Raw genomic sequence first — 13,108 nt, forward strand, 5'->3', positions numbered from 1 at the left:
ATTTGCAATTCCCTTATGACTAAAGATGTTGAACATTTCTTTAGGTGTTTCTCAGCCATTCGGCATTCCTCAGCTGTGAATTGTTTGTTTAGCTCTGAGCCCCATTTTTTAATAGGGTTATTTGTCTCCCTGCGGTCTAACTTCTTGAGTTCTTTGTATATTTTGGATATAAGGCCTCTATCTGTTGTAGGATTGGTAAAGATCTTTTCCCAATCTGTTGGTTGCCGTTTTGTCCTAACCACAGTGTCCTTTGCCTTACAGAAGCTTTGCAGTTTTATGAGATCCCATTTGTCGATTCTTGATCTTAGAGCATAAGCCATTGGTGTTTTGTTCAGGAAATTTTTTCCAGTGCCCATGTGTTCGAGATGCTGCCCTAGTTTTTCTTCTATTAGTTTGAGTGTGTCTGGTTTGATGTGGAGGTCCTTGATCCACTTGGACTTAAGCTTTGTACAGGGTGATAAGCATGGATCGATCTGCATTCTTCTACATGTTGCCCTCCAGTTGAACCAGCACCATTTGCTGAAAATGCTATCTTTTTTCCATTGGATGGTTTTGGCTCCTTTGTCAAAAATCAAGTGACCATAGGTGTGTGGGTTCATTTCTGGATCTTCAATTTTATTCCATTGGTCTATCTGTCTGTCTCTGTACCAATACCATGCAGTTTTTATCACTATTGCTCTGTAATACTGCTTGAGTTCAGGGATAGTGATTCCCCCTGAAGTCCTTTTATTGTTGAGGATAGTTTTAGCTACCCTGGGTTTTTTGTTATTCCAGATGAATTTGCAAATTGTTCTGTCTAACTCTTTGAAGAATTGGATTGGTATTTTGATGGGCATTGCATTGAATCTGTAGATCGCTTTTGGTAAAATCGCCATTTTTACTATATTAATCCTGCCAATCCATGAGCATGGGAGATCTTTCCATCTTCTGAGGTCTTCTTCAATTTCTTTCTTCAGTGTCTTGAAGTTCTTATTGTACAGATCTTTTGCTTGCTTGGTTAAAGTCACACCGAGGTACTTTATATTATTTGGGTCTATTATGAAGGGTGGCGTTTCCCTAATTTCTTTCTCGGCTTGTTTCTCTTTTGTGTAGAAGAAGGCTACTGATTTATTTGAGTTAATTTTATACCCAGCCACTTTGCTGAAGTTGTTTATCAGCTTTAGTAGTTCTCTGGTGGAACTTTTGGGATCACTTAAATATACTATCATATCATCTGCAAATAGTGATATTTTGAATTCTTCTTTTCCGATCTGTATCCCCTTGACCTCCTTTTGTTGTCTGATTGCTCTGGCTAGAACTTCAAGAACTATATTGAATAAGTAGGGAGAGAGTGGGCAGCCTTGTCTAGTCCCTGATTTTAGTGGGATTGCTTCAAGTTTCTCTCCATTTAGTTTAATGTTAGCAACTGTTTTGCTGTATATGGCTTTTACTATGTTTAGGTATGGGCCTTGAATTCCTTTTCTTTCCAGGACTTTTATCATGAAGGGGTGTTGAATTTTGTCAAATGCTTTCTCAGCATCTAATGAAATGATCATGTGGTTTTGTTCTTTCAGTTTGTTTATATAATGGATCACGTTGATGGTTTTCCGTATATTAAACCATCCCTGCATGCCTGGGATGAAGCCTACTTGATCATGGTGGATGATTGTTTTGATGTGCTCTTGGATTCGGTTTGCCAGAATTTTATTGAGTATTTTTGCGTCGATATTCATAAAGGAAATCGGTCTGAAGTTCTCTTTCTTTGTTGGGTCTTTGTGTGGTTTAGGTATAAGAGTAATTGTGGCTTCGTAGAAGGTATTCGGTAGTGCTCCATCTGTTTCAATTTTGTGGAATAGTTTGGATAATATTGGTATGAGGTCTTCTATGAAGGTTTGATAGAATTCTGCACTAAACTCGTCTGGACCTGAGCTCTTTTTGGTTGGGAGACCTTTAATGACTGCTTCTATTTCCTTAGGAGTTATGGGGTTGTTTAACTGGTTTATCTGTTCCTGATTTAACTTTGGTACCTGGTATCTGTCTAGGAAACTGTCCATTTCCTGCAGATTTTCAAGTTTTGTTGAATATAGGCTTCTATAGTAAGATCTGATGATTTTTTGAATTTCCTCTGAATCTGTAGTTATGTCTCCCTTTTCATTTCTGATTTTGTTAATTTGGACACACTCTCTGTGTCCTCTCGTTAGTCTGGCTAAGGGTTTATCTATCTTGTTGATTTTCTCAAAGAACCAACTTTGGTTCTGTTGATTCTTTCTATGGTCCTTTTTGTTTCTACTTGGTTGATTTCAGCTCTGAGTTTGATTATTTCCTGCCTTCTACTCCTCCTGGGTGTATTTGCTTCTTTTTGTTCTAGAGCTTTTAGGTGTGCTGTCAAGCTGCTGACATATGCTCTTTCCTGTTTCTTTCTGCAGGCACTCAGAGCTATGAGTTTTCCTCTTAGCACAGCTTTCATTGTGTCCCATAAGTTTGGGTATGTTGTACCTTCATTTTCATTAAATTCTAAAAAGTCTCTAATTTCTTTCTTTATTTCTTCCTTGACCAGGTTATCATTGAGTAGAGCATTGTTCAATTTCCACGTATATGTGGCCATTCTTCCCTTATTGTTATTGAAGACCAGTTTTAGGCCGTGGTGGTCTGTTAGCACGCATGGGATTATTTCTATCTTTCTGTACCTGTTGAGGCCCGTTTTTTGACCAATTATATGGTCAATTTTGGAGAAAGTAGCATGAGGAGATGAGAAGAAGGTATATCCTTTTGCTTTAGGATAGAATGTTCTATAAATATCTGTTAAGTCCATTTGGCTCATGACTTCTCTTAGTCTGTCTACGTCTCTGTTTAATTTCTGTTTCCATGATCTGTCCATTGATGAGAGTGGGGTGTTGAAATCTCCTACTATTATTGTGTGAGGTGCAATGTGTGTTTTGAGGTTTAGTAAGGTTTCTTTTACGTATGTAGGTGCCCTTGTATTTGGGGCATAGATATTTAGGATTGAGAGTTCATCTTGGTGGATTTTTCCTTTGATGAATATGAAGTGTCCTTCCTTATCTTCTTTGATGACTTTTAGTTGAAAATTGATTTTATTTGATATTAGAATGGCTACTCCAGCTTGCTTCTTCCAACCATTTGCTTGGAAAGTTGTTTTCCAGCCTTTCACTCTGAGGTAGTGTCTGTCTTTGTCTCTGAGGTGTGTTTCCTGTAGGCAGCAGAATGCAGGGTCCTCGTTGCGTATCCAGTTTGTTAATCTATGTCTTTTTATTGGGGAGTTGAGGCCATTGATGTTGAGAGATATTAAGGAATAGTGATTATTGCTTCCTGTTATATTCATATTTGGATGTGAGGTTATGTTTGTGTGCTTTTCTTCTCTTTGTTTTGTTGCCAAGATGATTAGTTTCTTGCTTCTTCTAGGGTATAGCTTGCCTCCTTATGTTGGGCTTTACCATTTATTATCCTTTGTAGTGCTGGATTTGTAGAAAGATATTGTGTAAATTTGGTTTTGTCATGGAATATCTTGGTTTCTCCATCTATGTTAATTGAGAGTTTTGCAGGATACAGTAACCTGGGCTGGCATTTGTGTTCTCTTAGGGTCTGTATGACATCAGTCCAGGATCTTCTGGCCTTCATAGTTTCTGGCGAAAAGTCTGGTGTGATTCTGATAGGTCTGCCTTTATATGTTACTTGACCTTTTTCCCTTACTGCTTTTAATATTTTTTCTTTATTTTGTGCGTTTGGTGTTTTGACTATTATGTGACGGGAGGTGTTTCTTTTCTGGTCCAATCTATTTGGAGTTCTGTAGGCTTCTTGTATGCCTATGGGTATCTCTTTTTTTAGGTTAGGGAAGTTTTCTTCTATGATTTTGTTGAAGATATTTACTGGTCCTTTGAGCTGGGAGTCTTCACTCTCTTCTATACCTATTATCCTTAGGTTTGATCTTCTCATTGAGTCCTGGATTTCCTGTATGTTTTGGACCAGTAGCTTTTTCTGCTTTACATTATCTTTGACAGTTGAGCAATGATTTCTATGGAATCTTCTGCTCCTGAGATTCTCACTTCCATCTCTTGTATTCTGTTGGTGAAGCTTGTATCTACAATTCCTTGTCTCTTCTTTTGGTTTTCTATATCCAGGGTTGTTTCCATGTGTTCTTTCTTGATTGCTTCTATTTCCATTTTTAATTCCTTCAACTGTTTGATTGTGTATTCCTGGAATTCTTTCAGGGATTTTTGCGATTCCTCTCTGTAGGCTTCTACTTGTTCTCTAAGGGAATTCTTCACGTCTTTCTTGAAGTCCTCCAGCATCATGATCAAATATGATTTTGAAACTAGATCTTGCTTTTCTGGTGTGTTTGGATATTCCATGTTTGTTTTGGTGGGAGAATTGGGCTCCGATGATGCCATGTAGTCTTGGTTTCTGTTGCTTGGGTTCCTGCGCTTGCCTCTCGCCATCAGATTATCTCTAGTGTTACTTTATTCTGCTATTTCTGACAGTGGCTAGTCTGTCCTATAAGCCTGTGTGTCAGGAGTGCTGTAGACCTGTTTTCCTGTTTTCTTTCAGCCAGTTATGGGGACAGAGTGTTCTGCTTTCGGGGGTGTAGTTTTTCCTCTCCACAGGTCTTCAGCTGTTCCTGTGGGCCTGTGTCTTGAGTTCACCAGGCAGGTCACTTGCAGCAGAAAAGTTGGTCTTACCTGTGGTCCCGAGGCTCAAGTTTGCTCGTGGGATGTTGCTTATGAGCTCTCCGCAGAGGCAGCAACCGGGAAGATCTGCGCCGCCCTTTCCGGGAGCTTCCGTGCACCAGGGTTCCAGATGGCGTTTTGTGTTTTCCTTTGGCATCAGAGATGTGTGCAGAGTGCAGTCTCTTCTGGTTTCCCAGGCGTATCTACCTCTCTGAAGGTTTAGCTCTCCCTCCCATGGGATTTGGGTGTAGAGAACTATTTATCTGGTCTGTTCCTTCAGATTATGGAGGTGTCTCAGGCGCAGCGGTCCTCCTCTTCCTGGGCCCTCCTCTGTGGGAAGCCAGAGGCCGTATACAGTTTCCTCTTGGGCCAGGGATGTGGGCAGGGGTGGGCAGTGTTGGTGGTCTCTTCCGCTCTGCAGCCTCAGGAGCGCCCACCTGATCAGGCAGTGAGGTCTCTCTTCCACGGGGTCTGGGAGCAGAGAGCTGCTGCAGGCCGGGATCCACGGGTTTGGGGCTCCCGGTAAACACAGCGAGGCCTGCACTCTTGTTTAAAGAGGACAGAGGTGTTGACAGGAAGTCCGTTTCTGCTCTGTGTCTTATTTGAGCACACTTCCCCTGGTGTGCTCAGTTAGAATCCAGATGTGTATCGTTGGGCAGGAAGACAGTGGAGAGCCCAAGGAAGGGTTAGGACATGGTGTGAGTGGCTCATGGGAGTACGTCATCAGTGGAAAGAATCCCATTATACTTCCCTTTAAAATCTTCAGCAGAAGACACTGTTAAAAGCTGGTAGGAAGATCTGGACAGGGCACCACGGATAGGAGACCAGAAGGCCAATAACCAGTGTGTATAGGCGTGCTGGTGACTTTAAAACTGTCAGAGATAGTGCTGTTGAAGGCGTCTTTGTGAAGCAGGGGCCAAGGTGGAGCTTAGCTTGGTAGCACTGAATGCTTTCCCTGCTGCTTCTGTTTGTCACACAAGCATTTTACTGACCTCTCGATTCCTCATCCCCAATAAGCCCATATCCCTAACTCATTCTGGAACATAGGTGAAAGGGGTTTGGAAAGGTGTTCCACATTTAACAATAAGAACTAGATATATGCTAATTCTGATTCGTGTGTGTGTGTGTGTGTGTGTGTGTGCATGTGCGTGCAAGAATAAGTTTCATTCACAGAACTTATACCAAAGTAGTGCAACACCAGTGTTTGCTTGCCATCCCAGGACTGGGGAGGTAGAGACAGCAGGATTCCTAGAGGTTGCTGACTTGCTAGGCTTGACAAATTGTTGTGCTCCAGGTTCAAGAACATGCACACACATGCACACACACATATGCTCGTGCACACACACACACACACACACACACACACACACACACACACCTCCCACACGTGCTTTCTCCTCTCTCTCTCTCTCTCTCTCTCTCTCTCGTAGTGGTTCTCTCTCTCTCTCTCTCTCTCTCTCTCTCTCTCTCTCTCTCTCTCTCTCTCTCTCTTTCTTTCTCTTTTCCACCCAAAGAAAAGTTTTCAAAGAAACCAGCCACAGCAATATTGGAAGGTAGCTTGTAAAGCCACTTCGATCTCACAGAAAACAGAAAGGAAAATAATTTCAGAGGTGCACTGAGAGCAATTGTTTGAGGAGAGAGAGAGAGAGAGAGAGAGAGAGAGAGAGAGAGAGAGAGAGAGAGAGAGAGAGAAGCATTTTCAATTTTAAAGAGAATTTCGTGCCAGTCTTGATATTGTTTGTGTTTTCCATTTTTAGATGTAGTATTTAGTCATATCCGGGCAACTTAATTACTTTAGAGCCCGGAATCTGGAATCAGCCTAACCTGTGTACAGAATGGGCTACCTCACAGCGGATTTTTTATATGAGTTAAGTGATGTAATATAAAGGTGGCCTGGTGACTGGCCTGGTGTGTGCTTGCTAATACAATGCTGTTCAGAGTATTAGACTTTAAAAACTATGAAATTGGGGGCTTCTGGGAAAATTTTTTTTATTTTTCATCTATTTTTTTCTTTCCTCCTCTGCCCTGAAATCTGAAATACTTACAGGTTCTCCTTTGTGTCCTTTAGGGCCAACGGACCCTGGAAATCCAGGCAGCCCAGTGTCACCCTGCCAAGAAAAAGCAGAAGTGCTTGAGCAGAGAAACGCCCCTTGTCCCACAGAATCCCACCGGGTTCAGGGCCTCGGTGAAGATCTGACCCTAGTCAGGCTGTCTTCCTAATGAGGTGTCTTTGCTCTCCTCCACGCCTTAGGCCCTCCAGAAATCCATAACATTTCATTAAGACATTTAAAATTAATGTGGAACAATGGTAATCACTTTTCAAGGGCAGGGCACGCAGAGGAGAAAAGAATTATAGTTTTGTTCCAGTGTGCCAAAACCATTATTTATTTATTTTTGCATTTAAATGACCCAACCGTCTGCTCCTGTTTTCTTCTGAGGACTTATTATTTCTTATTTTAGGTGTGGGGGGGGGGTCAGTGACCATAGAAAGAAAAAGGAGTCTGTCAGCTGTCCTCAGCCTTTCTCTTGAGGCGTAGATGAGGGATGTGGACAAAGAATACATTCTTGCTGACTTGGTGACAGCAGCTTAGAAATGTCTAAGATGTCTGGTCAAAAACATTGAAGATGGATTTGTATTTGACATTGTACAGGCTGGGTTTGTGTGTCAACTTGACACAAGCCGAAGATATCACAGAAAAGGAGCCTCAGTTGTGGAAACGCCTTCATGAGACCCAGCTGTAAGGCATTTTCTCAATTAGTGATCAAGGTGGGAGGACCCAGGCCATTGTGGGTGGTGCCGTCCCTGGGCTGGTAGTCTTGGGTTCTATAAGAGAGCAAGCTGAGCAAGCCAGGGGAAGCAAGCCAGTAAGAAACATCCCTCCATGGCCTCTGCATCAGCTCCTGCTTCCTAACCTGCTTGAGTTCCAGTCCTGACTTCCTTTGGGGATGAACAACAATGTGGAAATGTAAGCTGAATAAACCCTTTCCTCCCCAACTTGCTTCTTGGTTATGATGTTTGTGCAGGAATAGAAACCCTGACTAAAACAGACATAGAAAGAGTATTTTCAGACTATGCAGTTGGAGAGAGCTTCCTTGTAGGCAGGAGTGACATCATGACCACACATCAGAGCTTTAGAACTGGAGTTTTTAAAAGTATTTATCAGCATCCCCAAACAACCACTTGATTCTTAAGTTAAACATAGCCCTAAACCACAGGTAGTTCTGAACATTTTTCCCTGCAGCCGAGGTGAGTTTTGTAAAACAATGTTTACTGTTGTATCTACAGGTATATATCTTTCTTAATTTTTTTAAACTTTCAAAGATAGACAAAACCAAATAGTATATGTCAAACCTTTCAATATTAAATACTCAGAAGAAATTTAAGAAAATCATGGGGGAGAAATTCTCCACATTTCCCTTTGCACTTTTATCTCAGACAGAATGACTGTCTTGAGTTCTGCAATTACCTTTTAGTCCATGTTTTCTAATTTTAATCTCTATACAACACCACAAATAATATATTATTTTGATGATGTAGGGTGGATTCTATGGGGAGTTATCTTGCATTCAACTTTCTTCTCAGAATACAAAGGATAGGGGAGAGAACCCAGGCATAGAAGAGAGCATAGAATTAATCTATGGAGGCAAGGTTACCTCAGCCCCGCTGACCTGCGCTGCAGTGGTCTCTAGCTTTTGTCACTGAGTGTTTTTAATGTAACAATGAACCTGTAAGGAACTCTTCAAACAACTATCCATGGAGTTACTGTAGTCTTTGGCATCTTTATATAAACCTACCAAAATTCATATCTTGGCATTTTGTGTAATGGATAGACACGATTGTTCTCCTATTAACTATCCTTCTTGATTTGTAAGTCCTAATATTCATTTGATTAAAAAAGGTTACGCCTCGGTACTAATTTTTCAAGCTTCAGAGCTTTAGGCAGTCACGTGGAATTCCTGTGTGAGAAAACCACATGAATTTTAAAAGTCAGTTCACACCTACACAATTTGCACAAGGGATAGCCCAGTGGGATTCTAGACAGTCAATCCACGGACTAACGGATATATATGTATAGCTCTGGGTCCTGGATGTCCTGGAACTTACTTTGTAGACCAGGCTGTCCTCGAACTCAGAGATCGCCCTGCCTCTGCCTCCCAAGTGCTGGGATTAAAAGCATGCGCCACCAAGCCCAGCGAGTTTGTATATTTTATACCAGTATGTTCTACAGTTTGCTTCTCTGTAGACCGACTGCATCATTTTTGTATTGTCCCTAAATGACCCATACATTCCTAGCCTTTTCTCTGGGTTCCTTTGAATTTTAAGCTTAAGAATTAATGTAAGTTCTGTGAGGGAATAGTTGTGAAATTTAAACTGTGCTAGCTATATTTCTTTAAATATTTATTTACTTTGTGTGTGTACAGTTGCATGTGCATACACGCCTGCTTGCCTATATGTGTGCCACACATGTGTGTACCCCAGAAGCCCAGAAGAGGGTGGGGTGTGCTTTGGAGTTACAGGCAGTTATGAGCTGCCCTTTGTGAGTGCTGGAAACTAACCCTGAATCCTTGGTAAAGGCAATAAGTGTGTTTAGGTTCTGAGCCTTCTTTCCAACAGCTCTGACATATGTTTTGATCCTAGCAAAATACATCTTTGGATATCCCCAGCTGTACTTTACTACATCGGAGGTGGTGGGTCTGTGTGTGTGTGTGTGTGTGTGTGTGTGTGTGTGTGTGTGTGTGTGTGTTTTCTAAAGATGGTAAATTCTGTATAATGTAGGAAGGTAGAGAAGGCAGTGACCACTCACTTTAGGCACCAATGTATAGTAGGCTTATAAAACTCTAAAGTGACCTTCATGTCATCCAACAAGTTTGTGGTAACGTCCCCTCTATATAGGCACCAAGGATTAACACCCCTGACAAGAAGACTCATCTAATTTAGCAGAAATAGAAAACAAGTGAATGGGGCTAGAAATTACTTATAAATACACATCTGTTCAAAATAAAAGATTTAAAGAATACTACTAGTTAAATCTTTTATTCTGCCTTCCAACTTGAGTCTCCTCCCTTCAGAATTCTGGGGAGGGATGCAAAGAAGAATGAGACAAGGCAGTGAGGATGGAAAATGGCTCATTCAGATATGAGCTAAATCAGAGATCCCGAGCAGAAGGTGTAAAGCAAACAAGAAAACAAAACAAAGCAAGATAAAATGGGTGTTTATTGACAGCCTAATTTGCATCGAGAATTGTGCTTCCAGGAAAGTTCATCTCATTAGCCTGTAATCCTTCCATCAATTCTTCCTGTAGATGATTATGTCTGCTTTACATACTGGGAACCTGGTCTTAGGGTAAGGAGGTGGCTCCCCAAGGAGACTTAACAGTTTATACCACAGCCAACTCTTGATCCCAAAGGTAACACTCATTCAACCCCCTCAGTGGTTCCTGGCCCCAACTGAATGTCAGAATCACCTCATGTATTTAAAGAACGAGATACTGGTTTCCCTCTCCTCAGAGTCCCTGCACATGGGGCTCTGGAACAGGCATTCCATTACCCTCCCCTGGTGCTTCTATGTGCAGGCAGGGTTTGGAACCCCTGGTCGTATCACAAGCATAAGCAGAGATCCACAGGAGAGTTTACATCTTCACTGTGGAAGACACAGGTCTAAAAAGCCAAGAGATTGATCCAGAAGAGACTGGAAGTGGATGTGTGTGTGGAGCTGACTTCATTTTCCCAGCAGCTGCTACACTTAGGCTTTCTGCGTGGACTTGATGCCTGTTTATTGGCAAGGCTGTCCCTTCGTTAATGGTAAGTTTAAAAAAAATACGTTCATAGGTGCATTGATATCACGCCCAGCATCAAGTTCCCTGTAGACCCTGCTAGACAAATCATTTATTTGGGTAGGGAGATGGAACAGATATGCTCCCGGCTTTTTCTAACTCCACTTAACATTCCGAAGCAATTAAAAAGATCCCGAGCGGTAGGAACGGTCCCTGGAGTTTGAGGTACACCTGTTTTACAGAATCAAATTTCTCATCAGCACGGTCTTAAGAATTTCTAAGTGACATATGTTTGCTAATGAAGAGGGCAACATAGAAGCCAGCTGTTTTGTTCCAAGAAACGAATCATCATTTAAATGCTTTAAGAGTATCCCACCCCCTACTTTTCCACTCAGCTGTCCTGTGCCACAAGCTTAGTGTCTCTGTGCCCCCAGCCTGCATATGTCCAGTAGCAATTACTTAAAATGCAATCCATTTGTGAGGTTGGGATATGATTCCATAAGGTGTTGCCTCACAGGAAATAGCATTGTTCAAACTCCAAGACTCAGGAGTGACTTGGATTGCTTTAGAGTCATTTCTTTTAAATCATTTTTCAGAATGTCGGGGTTTTATTTATGCATCCCGAAGAGTTTTCCTCTTGAATGGCTAGTCTATAAGGAACTCTCTGTTCCTGCTGATATGATCTTTTAGCGATTTTTCCTGGTGAGAGATACACAATCTTTTGAATAGATTGGCTGTGCTGATTTATAAAGCACAGAAGTCATATTTCCTGGACTTGTGTCGAAAAGTATTGTGCCCTCAATCAAGAGAACTTTGACTGGGGAAATGAGGGAAGGTAGCTCTCAGAGGCCATCTGCCCCCCAGAGTATTTTCAAGCCTTCATATCCCCTGCCTATAGATTTAATGTGCATTTTTTTTATTTTTAAATTTTTTTCCTCTGACCATGCCATATCCTTACTCCAAGGTCATCACGGTTTTACAATCGAACTAGAATAAAGTGATATTTTCCATAAAGAAGTTAATCTGCCACCTTTATAACTAATAAAACCGGACTTTCAACTGAGGACGAGGAAAATGTAATGGAATCGTGTTGGTATTTTAGCTTGAAAACTGGTTTTGAAATAACTGCTTGGCTAGACTACTACAGGGCATGATAAAACCTCACTCCAACAAAACGAAATACTCCATGACAGCCTTTGTTTTAAGAACAGAAAACCAGTGAGTTGATCCACAAGCATTTTGCTGTGTGGATCTTCCTTCATATGGTTTTGGCTATCTGCAAGGATCTCTCTCTCTCTCTCTCTCTCTCTCTCTCTCTCTCTCTCTCTCTCTCTCTCTCCTCTCATTAAAATTTTTAACAGCCTGACTGTAGTCCTTCGTCCCCCACTCCTATCCACTCTCCCTCCATAACCATGATCTCCCGTGGATACCAACCAACCATGCCATATGAAATTGCAGTAAGTCTAGGCACTTTCGCTCCTATTAAATTGGACAAGACAACCCAGCACGCAGAAAGGGTCCCAAAGGCAGGCATCAGAGTCAGAGACAGCCTATGCTCCTGTTGTTAGGAGTTCCACAAGAAAACCAAGCTACACAACTGTAACATATGTGCAATGGGCCTAGGTTAGGCCCAGACGAGCTCTCTGATTGGTGGTTCAGTCTCTGTGAGCCTCTGTGAGCCCAGGTTAGTTCATTCTGTGGGTTTTCTTGTGGGATTCCTGACCCTTCTGACTCCTACAATCCTTTCTTTATGCTATGGATTTTCTTCAAACTGCATAGGTCTTTCGCCTTTTCTGACCATTATTAACTGTGTTTCTCTTGACACATTCCTTCCCTTGTAGCTCACTCCTGCTCAGTAGCGCTCCCAAGGGGCAGCATCCAGCTGCTGGTTAGCAAGCAGGTAAGGCTCCTGCTCACAATGACTGCTGCCTCTATAGGTAAAAGTACTTAATCATTTTCAACAACAACAATAACGACGACGACAACAACAGCAGCAGCAGCAACATCATCAACAACAACGTGGCACTTTACCTTTTCTCCTTTGGGGCCACTAGCTCCATGCTCACCAGTTCCCTGGGTTTAAAAAAAAATCCAATTGTTTTTAATACATTCCATTTTGAAAAGTTGCTAGTCAAATGTTAGTACTTTAACAACGTTTGACTCTTTGGTGGACACTTTTCTGTTTTCCATTTTATTTCTGTTCATGTAATTAATATTTAGCCCTGTTAAATCGCTCCAACATTGGAGACCCCGTCTGGTTTTTTTGTTTGTTTGTTTTTGGTGCTCTCTCCTGGAGAAACAGCACAGCTCCAAGACTTCCTTCTCCATAGGCAGACCTGCCACCCTCAGGTGCTTTCTCCTGCTCTTTCTACTTTCAAATATTTATTGCCTTAATTTGACTCCGCCCACCCTGGACAGATGACTGTAGCTGTTGTCACACAGAAAAAGCAAATACAAATTGCTAGGAAGCCGTTTGGCTCATGGATCCTCTGTGTGCCAAGAGACCATTATTAAACAGGGAAGAGAATGGGCAGGTTCTCATCAGTGAATTTCCACAAGTTTGGTCCAGAAAAATCCTCACTCCCCTAAGCCATGTGGAACCTGTAACCTGACACCCCAGAACTGCAGCCCGGTAACCACAGGCTCTGTCTAGTACCAGCACTGGTCTTCCCC

The 13,108-nt window shown here is 41.9% G+C and overlaps 1 protein-coding gene across 4 annotated transcripts in view; it reads right to left on the reverse strand.

The window, feature by feature from the left end:
• The window catches only part of Col19a1 (collagen type XIX alpha 1 chain), a 348,475-nt gene that overhangs the window by 74,853 nt on the left and 260,514 nt on the right, over positions 1-13,108 (reverse strand). For 2 of the 4 annotated variants that reach the window (XM_087567042.1, NM_001421322.1), the window contains 2 exon segments: positions 12,467-12,508; positions 6,707-6,769 (listed from right to left, as the gene is read on the reverse strand). The exons of 1 other annotated variant lie outside the window; for it this stretch is intronic. In XM_087567042.1, coding sequence (XP_087423168.1) covers positions 6,707-6,769; positions 12,467-12,508 — 105 coding nt within the window. 4 annotated transcript variants of the gene reach the window in all.

This window comes from Rattus norvegicus, chromosome 9, assembly GCF_021556685.1.
Source record: "Rattus norvegicus strain SHRSP/BbbUtx chromosome 9, alternate assembly SHRSP_T2T, whole genome shotgun sequence".
NCBI classification, from domain to species: domain Eukaryota; kingdom Metazoa; phylum Chordata; class Mammalia; order Rodentia; family Muridae; genus Rattus; species Rattus norvegicus.